At 40.3% G+C, this 11,379-nt stretch overlaps 1 protein-coding gene across 1 annotated transcript; it reads left to right on the top strand.

The window, feature by feature from the left end:
- The first annotated feature begins 4,804 nt into the window (after positions 1-4,804).
- On the top strand, positions 4,805-9,603 carry LOC112257132 (L-threonine 3-dehydrogenase, mitochondrial-like). The gene is made up of 9 exons (XM_024430698.1): positions 4,805-4,967; positions 6,162-6,366; positions 6,891-6,933; positions 7,131-7,201; positions 7,368-7,517; positions 7,636-7,808; positions 8,119-8,209; positions 8,309-8,578; positions 8,964-9,603. The coding sequence occupies exons 2-9, from the start codon at positions 6,177-6,179 to the stop codon at positions 9,107-9,109; spliced, it is 1,134 nt and encodes a 377-aa protein (XP_024286466.1). The 5' UTR covers positions 4,805-4,967; positions 6,162-6,176; the 3' UTR covers positions 9,110-9,603.
- Positions 9,604-11,379: the final 1,776 nt, after the last annotated feature.

Genomic DNA, 11,379 nt, shown 5'->3' with positions numbered 1-11,379 from the left:
GTAAAGTTGAAAACATTGATGAAGAGAGGACAACAATACAGTGACACACAGAGACACTGGAGGCTCATCCTGGTTGATTGACTGTTGAGGGAGAGAACAAATCTACTTTTATTGCAAGAGATTGCTGCTCCTATGGACATCAAATTGCATTGCATACTGTGAAAGTTCCTCATTGTTAAAAATGTTTCTCTCATGATGACACATACAGTGCCTTGCGAAAGTATTCGGCCCCCTTGAACTTTGCGACCTTTTGCCACATTTCAGGCTTCAAACATAAAGATATAAAACTGTATTTTTTTGTGAAGAATCAACAACAAGTGGGACACAATCATGAAGTGGAACGACATTTATTGGATATTTCAAACTTTTTTAACAAATCAAAAACTGAAAAATTGGGCGTGCAAAATTATTCAGCCCCTTTACTTTCAGTGCAGCAAACTCTCTCCAGAAGTTCAGTGACGATCTCTGAATGATCCAATGTTGACCTAAATGACTAATGATGATAAATACAATCCACCTGTGTGTAATCAAGTCTCCGTATAAATGCACCTGCACTGTGATAGTCTCAGAGGTCCGTTAAAAGCGCAGAGAGCATCATGAAGAACAAGGAACACACCAGGCAGGTCCGAGATACTGTTGTGAAGAAGTTTAAAGCCGGATTTGGATACAAAAAGATTTCCCAAGCTTTAAACATCCCAAGGAGCACTGTGGAAGCGATAATATTGAAATGAAAGGAGTATCAGACCACTGCAAATCTACCAAGACCTGGCTGTCCCTCTAAACTTTCAGCTCATACAAGGAGAAGACTGATCAGAGATGCAGCCAAGAGGCCCATGATCACTCTGGATGAACTGCAGAGATCTACAGCTGAGGTGGGAGACTCTGTCCATAGGACAACAATCAGTCGTATATTGCACAAATCTGGCCTTTATGGAAGAGTGGCAAGAAGAAAGCCATTTCTTAAACATTATCCATAAAAAGTGTTGTTTAAAGTTTGCCACAAGCCACCTGGGAGACACACCAAACATGTGGAAGAAGGTGCTCTGGTCATATGAAACCAAAATTGAACTTTTTGGCAACAATGCAAAACGTTATGTTTAGCGTAAAAGCAACACAGCTCATCACCCTGAACACACCATCCCCACTGTCAAACATGGTGGTGGCAGCATCATGGTTTGGGCCTGCTTTTCTTCAGCAGGGACAGGGAAGATGGTTCAAATTGATGGGAAGATGGATGGAGCCAAATACAGGACCATTCTGGAAGAAAACCTGATGGAGTCTGCAAAAGACCTGAGACTGGGACGGAGATTTGTCTTCCAACAAGACAATGATCCAAAACATAAAGCAAAATCTACAATGGAATGGTTCAAAAATAAACATATCCAGGTGTTAGAACGGCCAAGTCAAAGTCCAGACCTGAATCCAATCGAGAATCTGTGGAAAGAACTGAAAACTGCTGTTCACAAATGCTCTCCATCCAACCTCACTGAGCTCGAGCTCTTTTGCAAGGAGGAATGGGAAAAAATTTCAGTCTCTCGATGTGCAAAACTGATAGAGACATACCCCAAGCGACTTACAGCTGTAATTGCAGCAAAAGGTGGCGCTACAAAGTATTAACTTAAGGGGGCTGAATAATTTTGCATGCCCAATTTTTCAGTTTTTGATTTGTTAAAAAAGTTTGAAATATCCAATAAATGTCGTTCCACTTCATGATTGTGTCCCACTTGTTGTTGATTCTTCACAAAAAAATACAGTTTTATATCTTTATGTTTGAAGCCTGAAATGTGGCAAAAGGTCGCAAAGTTCAAGGGGGCCGAATACTTTCGCAAGGCACTGTATCTACTCTAACTACCTTTTTTATACTCTTTTCACTGCAAGTCCAGATTTTGTTTTCTAGAATTAAGAGATCAGGGAAAATGTCATGTATATTATTGTTGACAATCAAACATTTCACAAGATGAATTCAAACGATTTCATAGCTTATTTCGTGCAGGACTAATGTGATCTCCTTTTAACCTTACCTTAGTACTATGATGCATTTCAGGACAAAACACATATACACTACCGTTCAAAAGTTTTGGAACACCTAGTCATGTTGCTTACAGTATCAGGCTACCTACAACACATACAGTACCAGTCAAATTTGTGGACACACCTACTCATTCAAGGTTTTATTTAGTTATTTTTACTATTTTCTACATTGTAGAATAATAGTGAAGACATCAAACTATGAAATAACACATGGAATTATGTAGTAACCAAAAATGTTCTAAAGAAATCCAAATATATTTTATATTTAAATAGCCACTCAAATAGCCACTCACACATATTCAAATAGCCACTCTTTGCCTTGAGGACAGCTTGCACACTCTTGGCATTCTCTCAACCAGCTTCACATGGAATGCTTTTCAACAGTCTTGAAGGAGTTCCCACATATGCCGAGCACTTGTTGGCTGCTTTCCTTCACTCTGTGGTACAACTCATCCCAAACCATCTCAACTTGGCTGTGGTAGGGGGATTGTGGAGGCCAGGTGATCTGATGCAGCACTCCATCACTCTCCTTCTTGGTAAAATATCCCTTACACAACCTGGAGGTGTGTTGGGTCATTTGTCCTGTTGAAAAACAAATGATAGTCCCACTTAGCCCAAACCAGATGGGATGGCGTATCGCTGCAGAATGTTGTGGTAGCCATGCTGGTTAAGTGTGCCTTGTATTCTAAATAAATCACACACATTGTCACCAGCAAAGCACCCTCACACATTAACACCTCCTCCTCCATGCTTTTTGGTGGGAAATACACATGCAGAGATCATCAGTTCATCCACACTGCGTCTCACAAAGACACGGTGGTTGGAACCAAACATCTCCCATTTGGACTCCAGACCAAAGGACAAATTTCCACCGGTCTAATGTCCATTGCTCGTGTTTCTTGGCCCAAGCAAGTCTCTTCCTCTTATGGTGTCCTTTAGTATTTTAATTATTTTATTTCACTTTTATTTAACCAGGTAGGCCAGTGAAGAACAAGTTCTCATTTTCAACTGCGACCTGGCCAAGATAAAGCAAAGCAGTGCGACACAAATAACAACACAGAGTTACACAAGCGTACAGTCAATAACACAATAGAAAAAAATAGTCTATATACAGTGTGTGCAAATGGCATGAGGTAAGGCAATAAATAGGCCATAGTAGCAAAGTAATTAACATTTAGAAAATTAACACTGGAGTTATAGATGACCAGATGGTGATGTGCAAGTAGAAATACTGGTGTGCAAAAGAGCAGAAAAGTAAATAAAAACAATATGGGGATGAGGTAGGTAGATTGGGTGGGCTATTTACAGATGGGCTATGTAAAGCTGCAGCAATCGGTTAGCTGCTCGGATAGCTGATGTTTAAAGTTATTGAGGGAAATATAAGTCTCCAGCTTCAGCGATTTTTGCAATTCGTTCCAGTCATTGGCAGCAGAGAACTGGAAGGAAAGGCGGCCAAAAAGGTGTTGGCTTTGGGGATGACCAGTGAGATATACCTGCTGGAGCGCGTGCTACGGGTGGGTGTTGTTATCCCAATGGTTTCTTTGCAGCAATTCGACCATGAAAGCCTGATTCACACAGTCTCCTCTGAACAGTTGATGTTGAGATGTGTCTGTTACTTGAACTCTGTGAAGCATTTATTTGGGCTGCAATTTCTGAGGCTGGTAACTGTAATGAACTTATCCTCTGCAGCAGAGGTAACTCTGGGTCTGCCATTCCTGTGGCGGTCCTCATGAGAGCCAGTTTCATCATAGCGCTTGATGGTTTTTGCGACTGCACTTGAAGAAACTATCAAAGTTCTTGAAATGTTCTGTATAGACTGACCTTCATGTCTTAAAGTAATGATGGACTGTAATTTCTCTTTGCTTTTTTGAGCTGTTCTTGCCATAATATGGTCTTTTACCAAATAGGGCGATCTTCTGCACAACCCCCCTACTTTGTCACAACACAACTGATTGGCTCAAACGCATTAAGAAGGAAAGTAATTCTACAAATTAACTTTTAAGAAGGCACACCTGTTAATTGAAATGCATTCCAGGTGACTCCCTCATGAAGCTGGTTGAGAGAATGCCATGAATGTGCATAGCTGTCATCAAGGCAAAGGGTGGCTACTTTGAAGAATCTCAAATGTAAAATATATTTGGATTTGTTTAACACTTTTCTGGTTACTACATGATTCCATATGTGTTATTTCATAGTTTTGATGTCTTCACTATTATTCTACAATGTAGAAAATAGTACACATAATGAGTAGTTTTTCTAAAACCTTTGACCGGTATTGTATCTTATTGTTTTTGTTAATAAATTGTTTCTGTATTCTGATTTGGTTGGTTGATGTGTGTTTCTGTTGGGTTTTAAAGACAGGAATCAGAAGTCCTCTTCACAGCATTTGACTTATACACAACACACTACACCTGAGGTGACATATATTACACCAAACTGTAGTAAGTAGCATAATGCTTGTTGTCACTTGTCAAATATATGTTTGATCCCTTCTCTGACTCTGAAGTAAGCCTCTACGCTCCAGTCCTGCTCTAGCCAAACTCAGCTAAACATTTCTACACAATACAAATCCACTGTGAGCGGCTAGTCAGCATGTTTGCCCACATGTAATGCCTTGCAGGCTGGATATTGTAGTCCTATACAATTGAGTCACGCCCTCTTACGCTCTTACATCACAACAAGGAAAACCACATATCCCAGCATGACTTTCATCAGCCGTTTATCTAGCTTTACCCAATGGATGCTTGGTGCGCTTAATCCGTGACCAATCGGAGGGTAATCTTTTAATTCTAAGAGTTAACTACCATGAAAACCGTTTTACCAGCGCAATTTTCATAAATTCGGTTTGTAGCGTGAAATGCGATTGTGCGATCTGTAAAGTCTTCAGTTTGGTTGGCAGGAACAGAGACTGATTGCAGGTTTTTGTCAGCACACAGGTAACATGTTGTTTTGTATCCATTCTACTTCTGAAAGATAACGCGTGGTGTTTCACTCAATATGAACTGTATAAAGTTGATGTTTTAAATGGGCTAAACAACAATGTTACATAACTAACCTACTCATTGTTGTACGGATGTGTAACTGAAAAACAGCTTCTATCTCAAGGCTGACTGTTAAATAGGCATCACGAGCTGGCCTCCATCCAGTACCCTGCCCTGAACTTACAGGCAGGGTACCACCCGGTTACTCACCCCTGCACTTTCGAGGCTGCTGCCATATGTACATAGACATGGAAAACTCGTCACTTTAATAATGTTTACATACGGTTTAACCAATTTCAAATGTATATACTGTACTCTAGTCAAGGCCATCCTATTCAACTAATGCTGTACATTTACTATTCTATCCACGTATTCTTCAGATATACTACATATTCTATCCACACACGGTCCATAATGTCTATTACAGCCCATCACACACAAACACAGACACACACATATATATACATATATACATACATATATATATGCTACTCGCTGTATATTATATCTGCATAGTCACTTCACCTCCACCTACATGTACAAATTACCTCAACTAATCTGTACCCCCGCACACTGACTCGGGTACCGGTTCCCCATGTATATAGCCTCGTTATTGTTATTCTTAATGTGTTACTTTTTATTATTACTTTTTATCATTACGTTTTATTTTAGTCTACTTGGTAAATATTTTCTTAACTCTTCTTAAACTGCACTGTTGGGTTAAGCAATTCACAGTAAAGTCTACACTTGTTGTATTTGGCGCATGTGACAAATACAGTTTGATTTGATATTTATACACACTCTGGACTCCTACATTGCTCGTCCTAATATTTCTATATTTCTTAATTCCATTCTTTTACTTTTAGGTTCATGTGTATTGTTGTGTATTGTTAGATATTACCACACTGTTGGAGCAAGGAACACAAGCATTTCGCCAAATCTGCAATAACATCTGCTAACGTTACATATGTGTATTCGAACAATACAATTTGAGTTGATTTTTCCATTGCACTGTTCAAATTGTAATTTTTGAATTAATCCATAGAATGAACAGTGCCTATGGCCTAAATGGTGTCATTCCTACTGAGTGAGATTGATTTGCCGGATGAAATAGATAACATGTTGTCTTTGATCCATCTTTTTCCACAGGGTCAACAGCTCCACATGCTACCGGGTATGCTGTTCTGTATGCCCTCCGCGGCAGCTCTATTCGGATCGTTGTGCCATGGCTGTCGCAGCCGGGCGCGTAGTTTGTCATTCCGGGGCTGTAGTTGGTCGCCCGGACAGAACAGCCGGTGGAACAGTCAGGATTCAATTCAATCTACTGCAGAGAACCCACGAATTCTCATCACAGGTTAACTATTTTTTATTATCTCAAGTAGCAAATAACACTTTATGGCCCATAGTCTATAGATAGGCCCTATAGGATGTATATGTGTTTATGAAATTGAGTCAAATCTGTTCCATTTTTTTATACACGCATAGGCATGCTGTCATTCTCTTTGTCATTTCGAGTTGTTTTCACTGTTCAGTAAGTGGCCATCCTCTTTTCCTTAGTACAATAGGCTGTGAGTAGACTGGGGACAAAAAGGCACTAGCAAGTGACCATGGGCAGAATAATGGCCTGAGGCCAGTTTTTGTCTGTACATAAAGCTTTGGTGAAAACAAAAAAGGTTGCAGCCTGGTTGAAGCAGAATATGACTAAACATCCAGCCCTACTTTTTTCTGAAATTGTACATAAGAAACACATTTTCACCATATATTCTCTGAGACCTTTTAGCAAATACAAATGAACAAGAACAATTGAGATGGTGTTGTTTCATGAATGCTTATGAATTCTGCATTGTATTATGCATTATTTTTCTCTTCATGGTTAAGGAGGCCTTGGCCAGTTAGGTGTGGGGCTTGCAGAAATCCTGAGGTAAGAAAAAAACTAAAGAGTAATCTTTTCTTCAATGCTGATTTCTTCGATGTTGATAGCATGAATATTCCCCAAGTTGTCGAATTCTCACTTAACATCTAGTTTACCTTCTGGGGTTGGGCTCCTATCCAATTTAATTCCCATAAATTCCAGGAATTAACTGAAATGTCATATATTAATTGAATATCATTGTGTAGGAAACAGTACGGAACAGAAAACGTTATCCTATCGGATATTAAAAAGGCTCCACCAGAAGTGTACAGAAGTGGTAAGTTTTCTTAGTTGGCACGATCAGCAATTCTCTATTGATCTCAATGTCCATGCACATCTCCATACTGCGCTTCTCAAATGCTCTTCTTTTCTGCAGAAAATAACATGTTCTCTGCCTTGAAGGGACAATCCGTAGTTTGTCAATCTCTTCTCCTCTCCCTCAGGCCCGTTTGTGTATGCTGACGTGTTGGACTATAAGAACCTCAGAGAGTTGGTGGTGAATAACCGCATCACCTGGCTGGTGCATTACAGCGCTCTACTCAGTGTTGTAGGAGAGGCCAATGTGGCCCTGGCACGCAAGATCAATATCACAGGTCAGCTCCAAATTCACACACACACGCTACCACAGTATCCAGGGCAGTATCACTGTAGCCCTTTTTGCAAGGTTTGTATGTTTTTGTCTATAGCTTCACTCCTTGCTGTTCTTTCTAGGCCTTCATAATGTGCTGGACCTGGCTCTGGAGAGCTGCTTACGTCTCTTTGTCCCTAGCACCATCGGAGCTTTTGGCCCTTCTTCTCCCCGTGACCCCGCACCTGACCTGTGTGTCCAGAGGCCTCACACCATTTATGGGGTGTCCAAAGTGCACGCCGAACTGATGGGGGAGGTGTGACCTGTTATGTTCACACATACAAATATACACACATCAACACACAAACAGTCATAGATGCAGTCGTAATGCGACCACATTGCTGTCAAATGCACACTCTTGCACACACACAACCTGCCGGTCCTCTCTTAAAGCGAGAGCACACAACCTGCGAGAGCACACAACCTGCCGGTCCTCTCTTAAAGCGAGAGAGTTTTCACATGTAGATTTTTCAGAGAGAGTAAATCAATGAATTAACAGTGCAGATTAAGTTAAATATGCTTTTGCTGGTTATTTGCTTTGATTGTGTTAAATCTCTCTCTGTTAGTATCTTCATCACAAGTATGGACTGGACTTCCGCTGCCTACGCTATCCTGGCATCATCTCAGCTAACACACAGCCTGGGGGAGGAACAACAGGTAACCCATATTTATCATATAATCATTTATTAAGGTATTAATGCCATAGGGATATATTCCAATACATTCTGTGTACTTTTTTGCTCTCCTTTCCCATAGACTATGCTGTCCAGATTTTTCACGATGCACTCAGCACAGGTCACCACGAGTGCTATTTACGCGCTGACACACGTCTGCCCATGATGCACATTGGTGACTGCCACCGTGCGACTGTGGAGTTCATGCATGCCCCGGAATGCCAACTGTCGCTGCGCACGTACAACATCGCTGCCATGAGCTTCACCCCCGAGGAAGTTTCCACGGAAATACGCAAGCACCTGCCCCACCTCAAGGTCACCTATAACCCTGACTCTGTCCGCCAGACCATTGGTATGTTCATTGTTCACCTTATTGGTGTGTGTCTGACTGTCTGTGGAATGTTTTTAATTGTTATTGAACCTCAAGATGTGTGATTTGAATTAAGCCATAGCAGAAGTATATGGAACGTTTTCTCCTTCATAGTGTATAGGCTAGAGTAGATATACATTGTATTTTTGTAGTAGTATTAAATATTGTAAGCCTTACATGTCAGCCTTTCTCTCATCCTTGACCTCCTACAGCATTGCTATTTCAAATCGAATCTAATCTAATTTAATTTTATTTACTCTGGGTTTGCTTCACACGGTCCCCAGTCATGAATGACGTCCTCATTGGGCCTTATGAAAGTTGTGATGTGTAAAATAACTATTGACCATGATTGTCCCCTGGTGTGTAGCAGACAGCTGGCCAGTGAGGTTTGATGACTCCAATGCACAGAGAGACTGGGGCTGGAAGTCGACCTATGGGCTTGAGGAGCTCGTCTCAGACATGCTAAGCTCCATCAATGACAAGAAGACCAACGCCGGACTGCCAGTCAGCTAGCAGGCACCACTCACAGAGACTGACCTGCCAATCACTATTCCCTTAAATCCACTTCATTCTGGGTCTGCCTATCACAACAGACCCTCTTTAACCTTAGCATAATTTCCAAACCAGGAACCTTTTGTATGTCAGGAATATTCTACCAATAAACCAGGGACTATTTTCAAACCAGGAGTCTTCAGCCAGAACCACTCGACTTGCCACGACAGTGGACACTGAAACCACACACACACACACACATGGTAGGCAGCACACGCTCTCATAATAGCAGCCTTACTCATTACAGTCAATCATTCTCTTCTGTTGTGACTTTCTTCAGTTTCTGTTGTTTTAATTGTGATAGAGATCATTTAAGTATCATAGCAGGTTTAACATAAGCCTCAAACCTCTGGGGGAAATAGGCTTCAGGCAAATGATTTTACATATAGTTAAGTCAAATCAAATTATATTTGTCCCATGCGCCGAATACAACAACATTACAGTGAAATGCTTACTTACAAGCCCTTAACCAACAATGCAGTTTTAAGAAAAATAAGTGTTAAGTAAAAAAAAGATAAGTAAAAAAACATTGAAAATAAAAGGTACAAATAATTAAACAGCAGCAGTAAAATAACAATAGCGAGCCTATATTCAGAGGGTACCGGTACAGAGTCAATGTGTGGGGACACCATTTAGTCAAGGTAATTGAGGTAATATGCGCATGTAGGTAGCGTACCCCTACCATCAGTTTACAGTATCTTAAGGGGTTGGCTTTCATTTCCCTCTTGGCCTGCTGCATTAGGGTAGTATAGAGGGCACAGTGGAATGACACAGCAGCAGTGAGAGATATAGGGAAACTTATCAGGCATAATGGATGCAGAAGAAACAGAAAATCCACAATGTTTATAGAAAGGCCTGCCTTTACAGCACAACTTCAGAAGATGTTAAAATATCTTCATATTTCTTTACAGGCACAGTGTTATTTTGGGTACAAATGGGTACCAAATAAATTCAGAATTGAAGCCTTGTTTTTAATTAAAGACTTATTAGAAATATATTTGTGGGTAATGAACAAAATTGCAGTGTACTTTCGATCAGGAATGGAATAAATCTCTTAATTTGTTCATTCTGTTTTGCTATTTGCTGTTGGGGGACTGATTTATCATGGCAGTATTCTAGGCTACTAATCGGTAGGCCTACTGTGTGTTGATGAACAGACCTTGGCCTACAAGCATTTCGCTACTTCTGCAATAACATCTGCTGAATATGTGTATGTGAGCAATAACATTTGATTTGATCATTCAATAATTTTGAATTTCATCATAGGGTTTCATAACTCCAGCAATATTTTGAGCTACAATCCAAAGACAACGTTGGTGCAAAATATATCACATTTCATTAGGTTTGATTGATACATAACATACAGTTGATTGCTAGAATGTAACATTGCAATAGAATGTTGCTTACAGTATCAGGCTACCGACAACACATACAGTACCAGTCAAAAGTGTGGACACACCTATTCATTTAAGTTTTTTTTTCTTTATTTTTTACTATTTTCTACATTGTAGAATAATAGGGAAGACATCAAAACTATGAAATAACACATATGGAATTATGTAGTAACCAAAAAAGTGCTAAACAAATCAAAATAGATTTTAAATTTGAGATTCTTCAAAGTAGCCACCCTTTGCCTTGATGACAGCTTTGCACACTCTTGGCATTCTTTCAACCAGCATTGGGGAAGGTATTGGTATGTGTTAATTGTAGAGGTGCCCATGGGGCTGGGGATCAGAAATGTCCTGTGCGAGAGAGGCAGTTTGAGGTTTCCAGGGTAAGAGTAGTGCAGAAATTGTCATATGCTGAGGCAGTGAAGAAAGTCGAGGAAGATGGGTCAAGGGGGAGGGATCCTGAGAGGAGTGGTGTGAATAGTAGATCTGTACCAGTACAGAGGGGTAAACCAACAAGTGATATATGTTTCAGTTAAGATTAGATTTTTTTGCATTTATAGCAATGGTTATCAACTGTACTGCAAGGATGGAACGTAAGTCGCAGAGAATTGAGGTGGTGGTGGCAGCTGCAGAGAGGTATTTGGGTGTGCGGGATTTTGCGTCAGAAGAGTTGCAGGGTGTGTTGAGTGGTGGTGTTCCATCCTTTCAGGCTGTTGGCCTGAAGTAGGACTAAATAGATTCAAATAGTGGAGTAGGGTGGTGTTTATTTTTTAATTTTATTATTATAATATATTTTTGTTGTGAGTGTAGTTAGATGGTAGGTTATTTGTTTATTTATTT

Source organism: Oncorhynchus tshawytscha, linkage group LG08 (genome assembly GCF_018296145.1).
Source record: "Oncorhynchus tshawytscha isolate Ot180627B linkage group LG08, Otsh_v2.0, whole genome shotgun sequence".
NCBI lineage: Eukaryota > Metazoa > Chordata > Actinopteri > Salmoniformes > Salmonidae > Oncorhynchus > Oncorhynchus tshawytscha.
The sequence above is the reverse complement of the archived record's forward strand: the minus strand, read 5'-3'. Positions and strand labels throughout refer to the sequence as shown.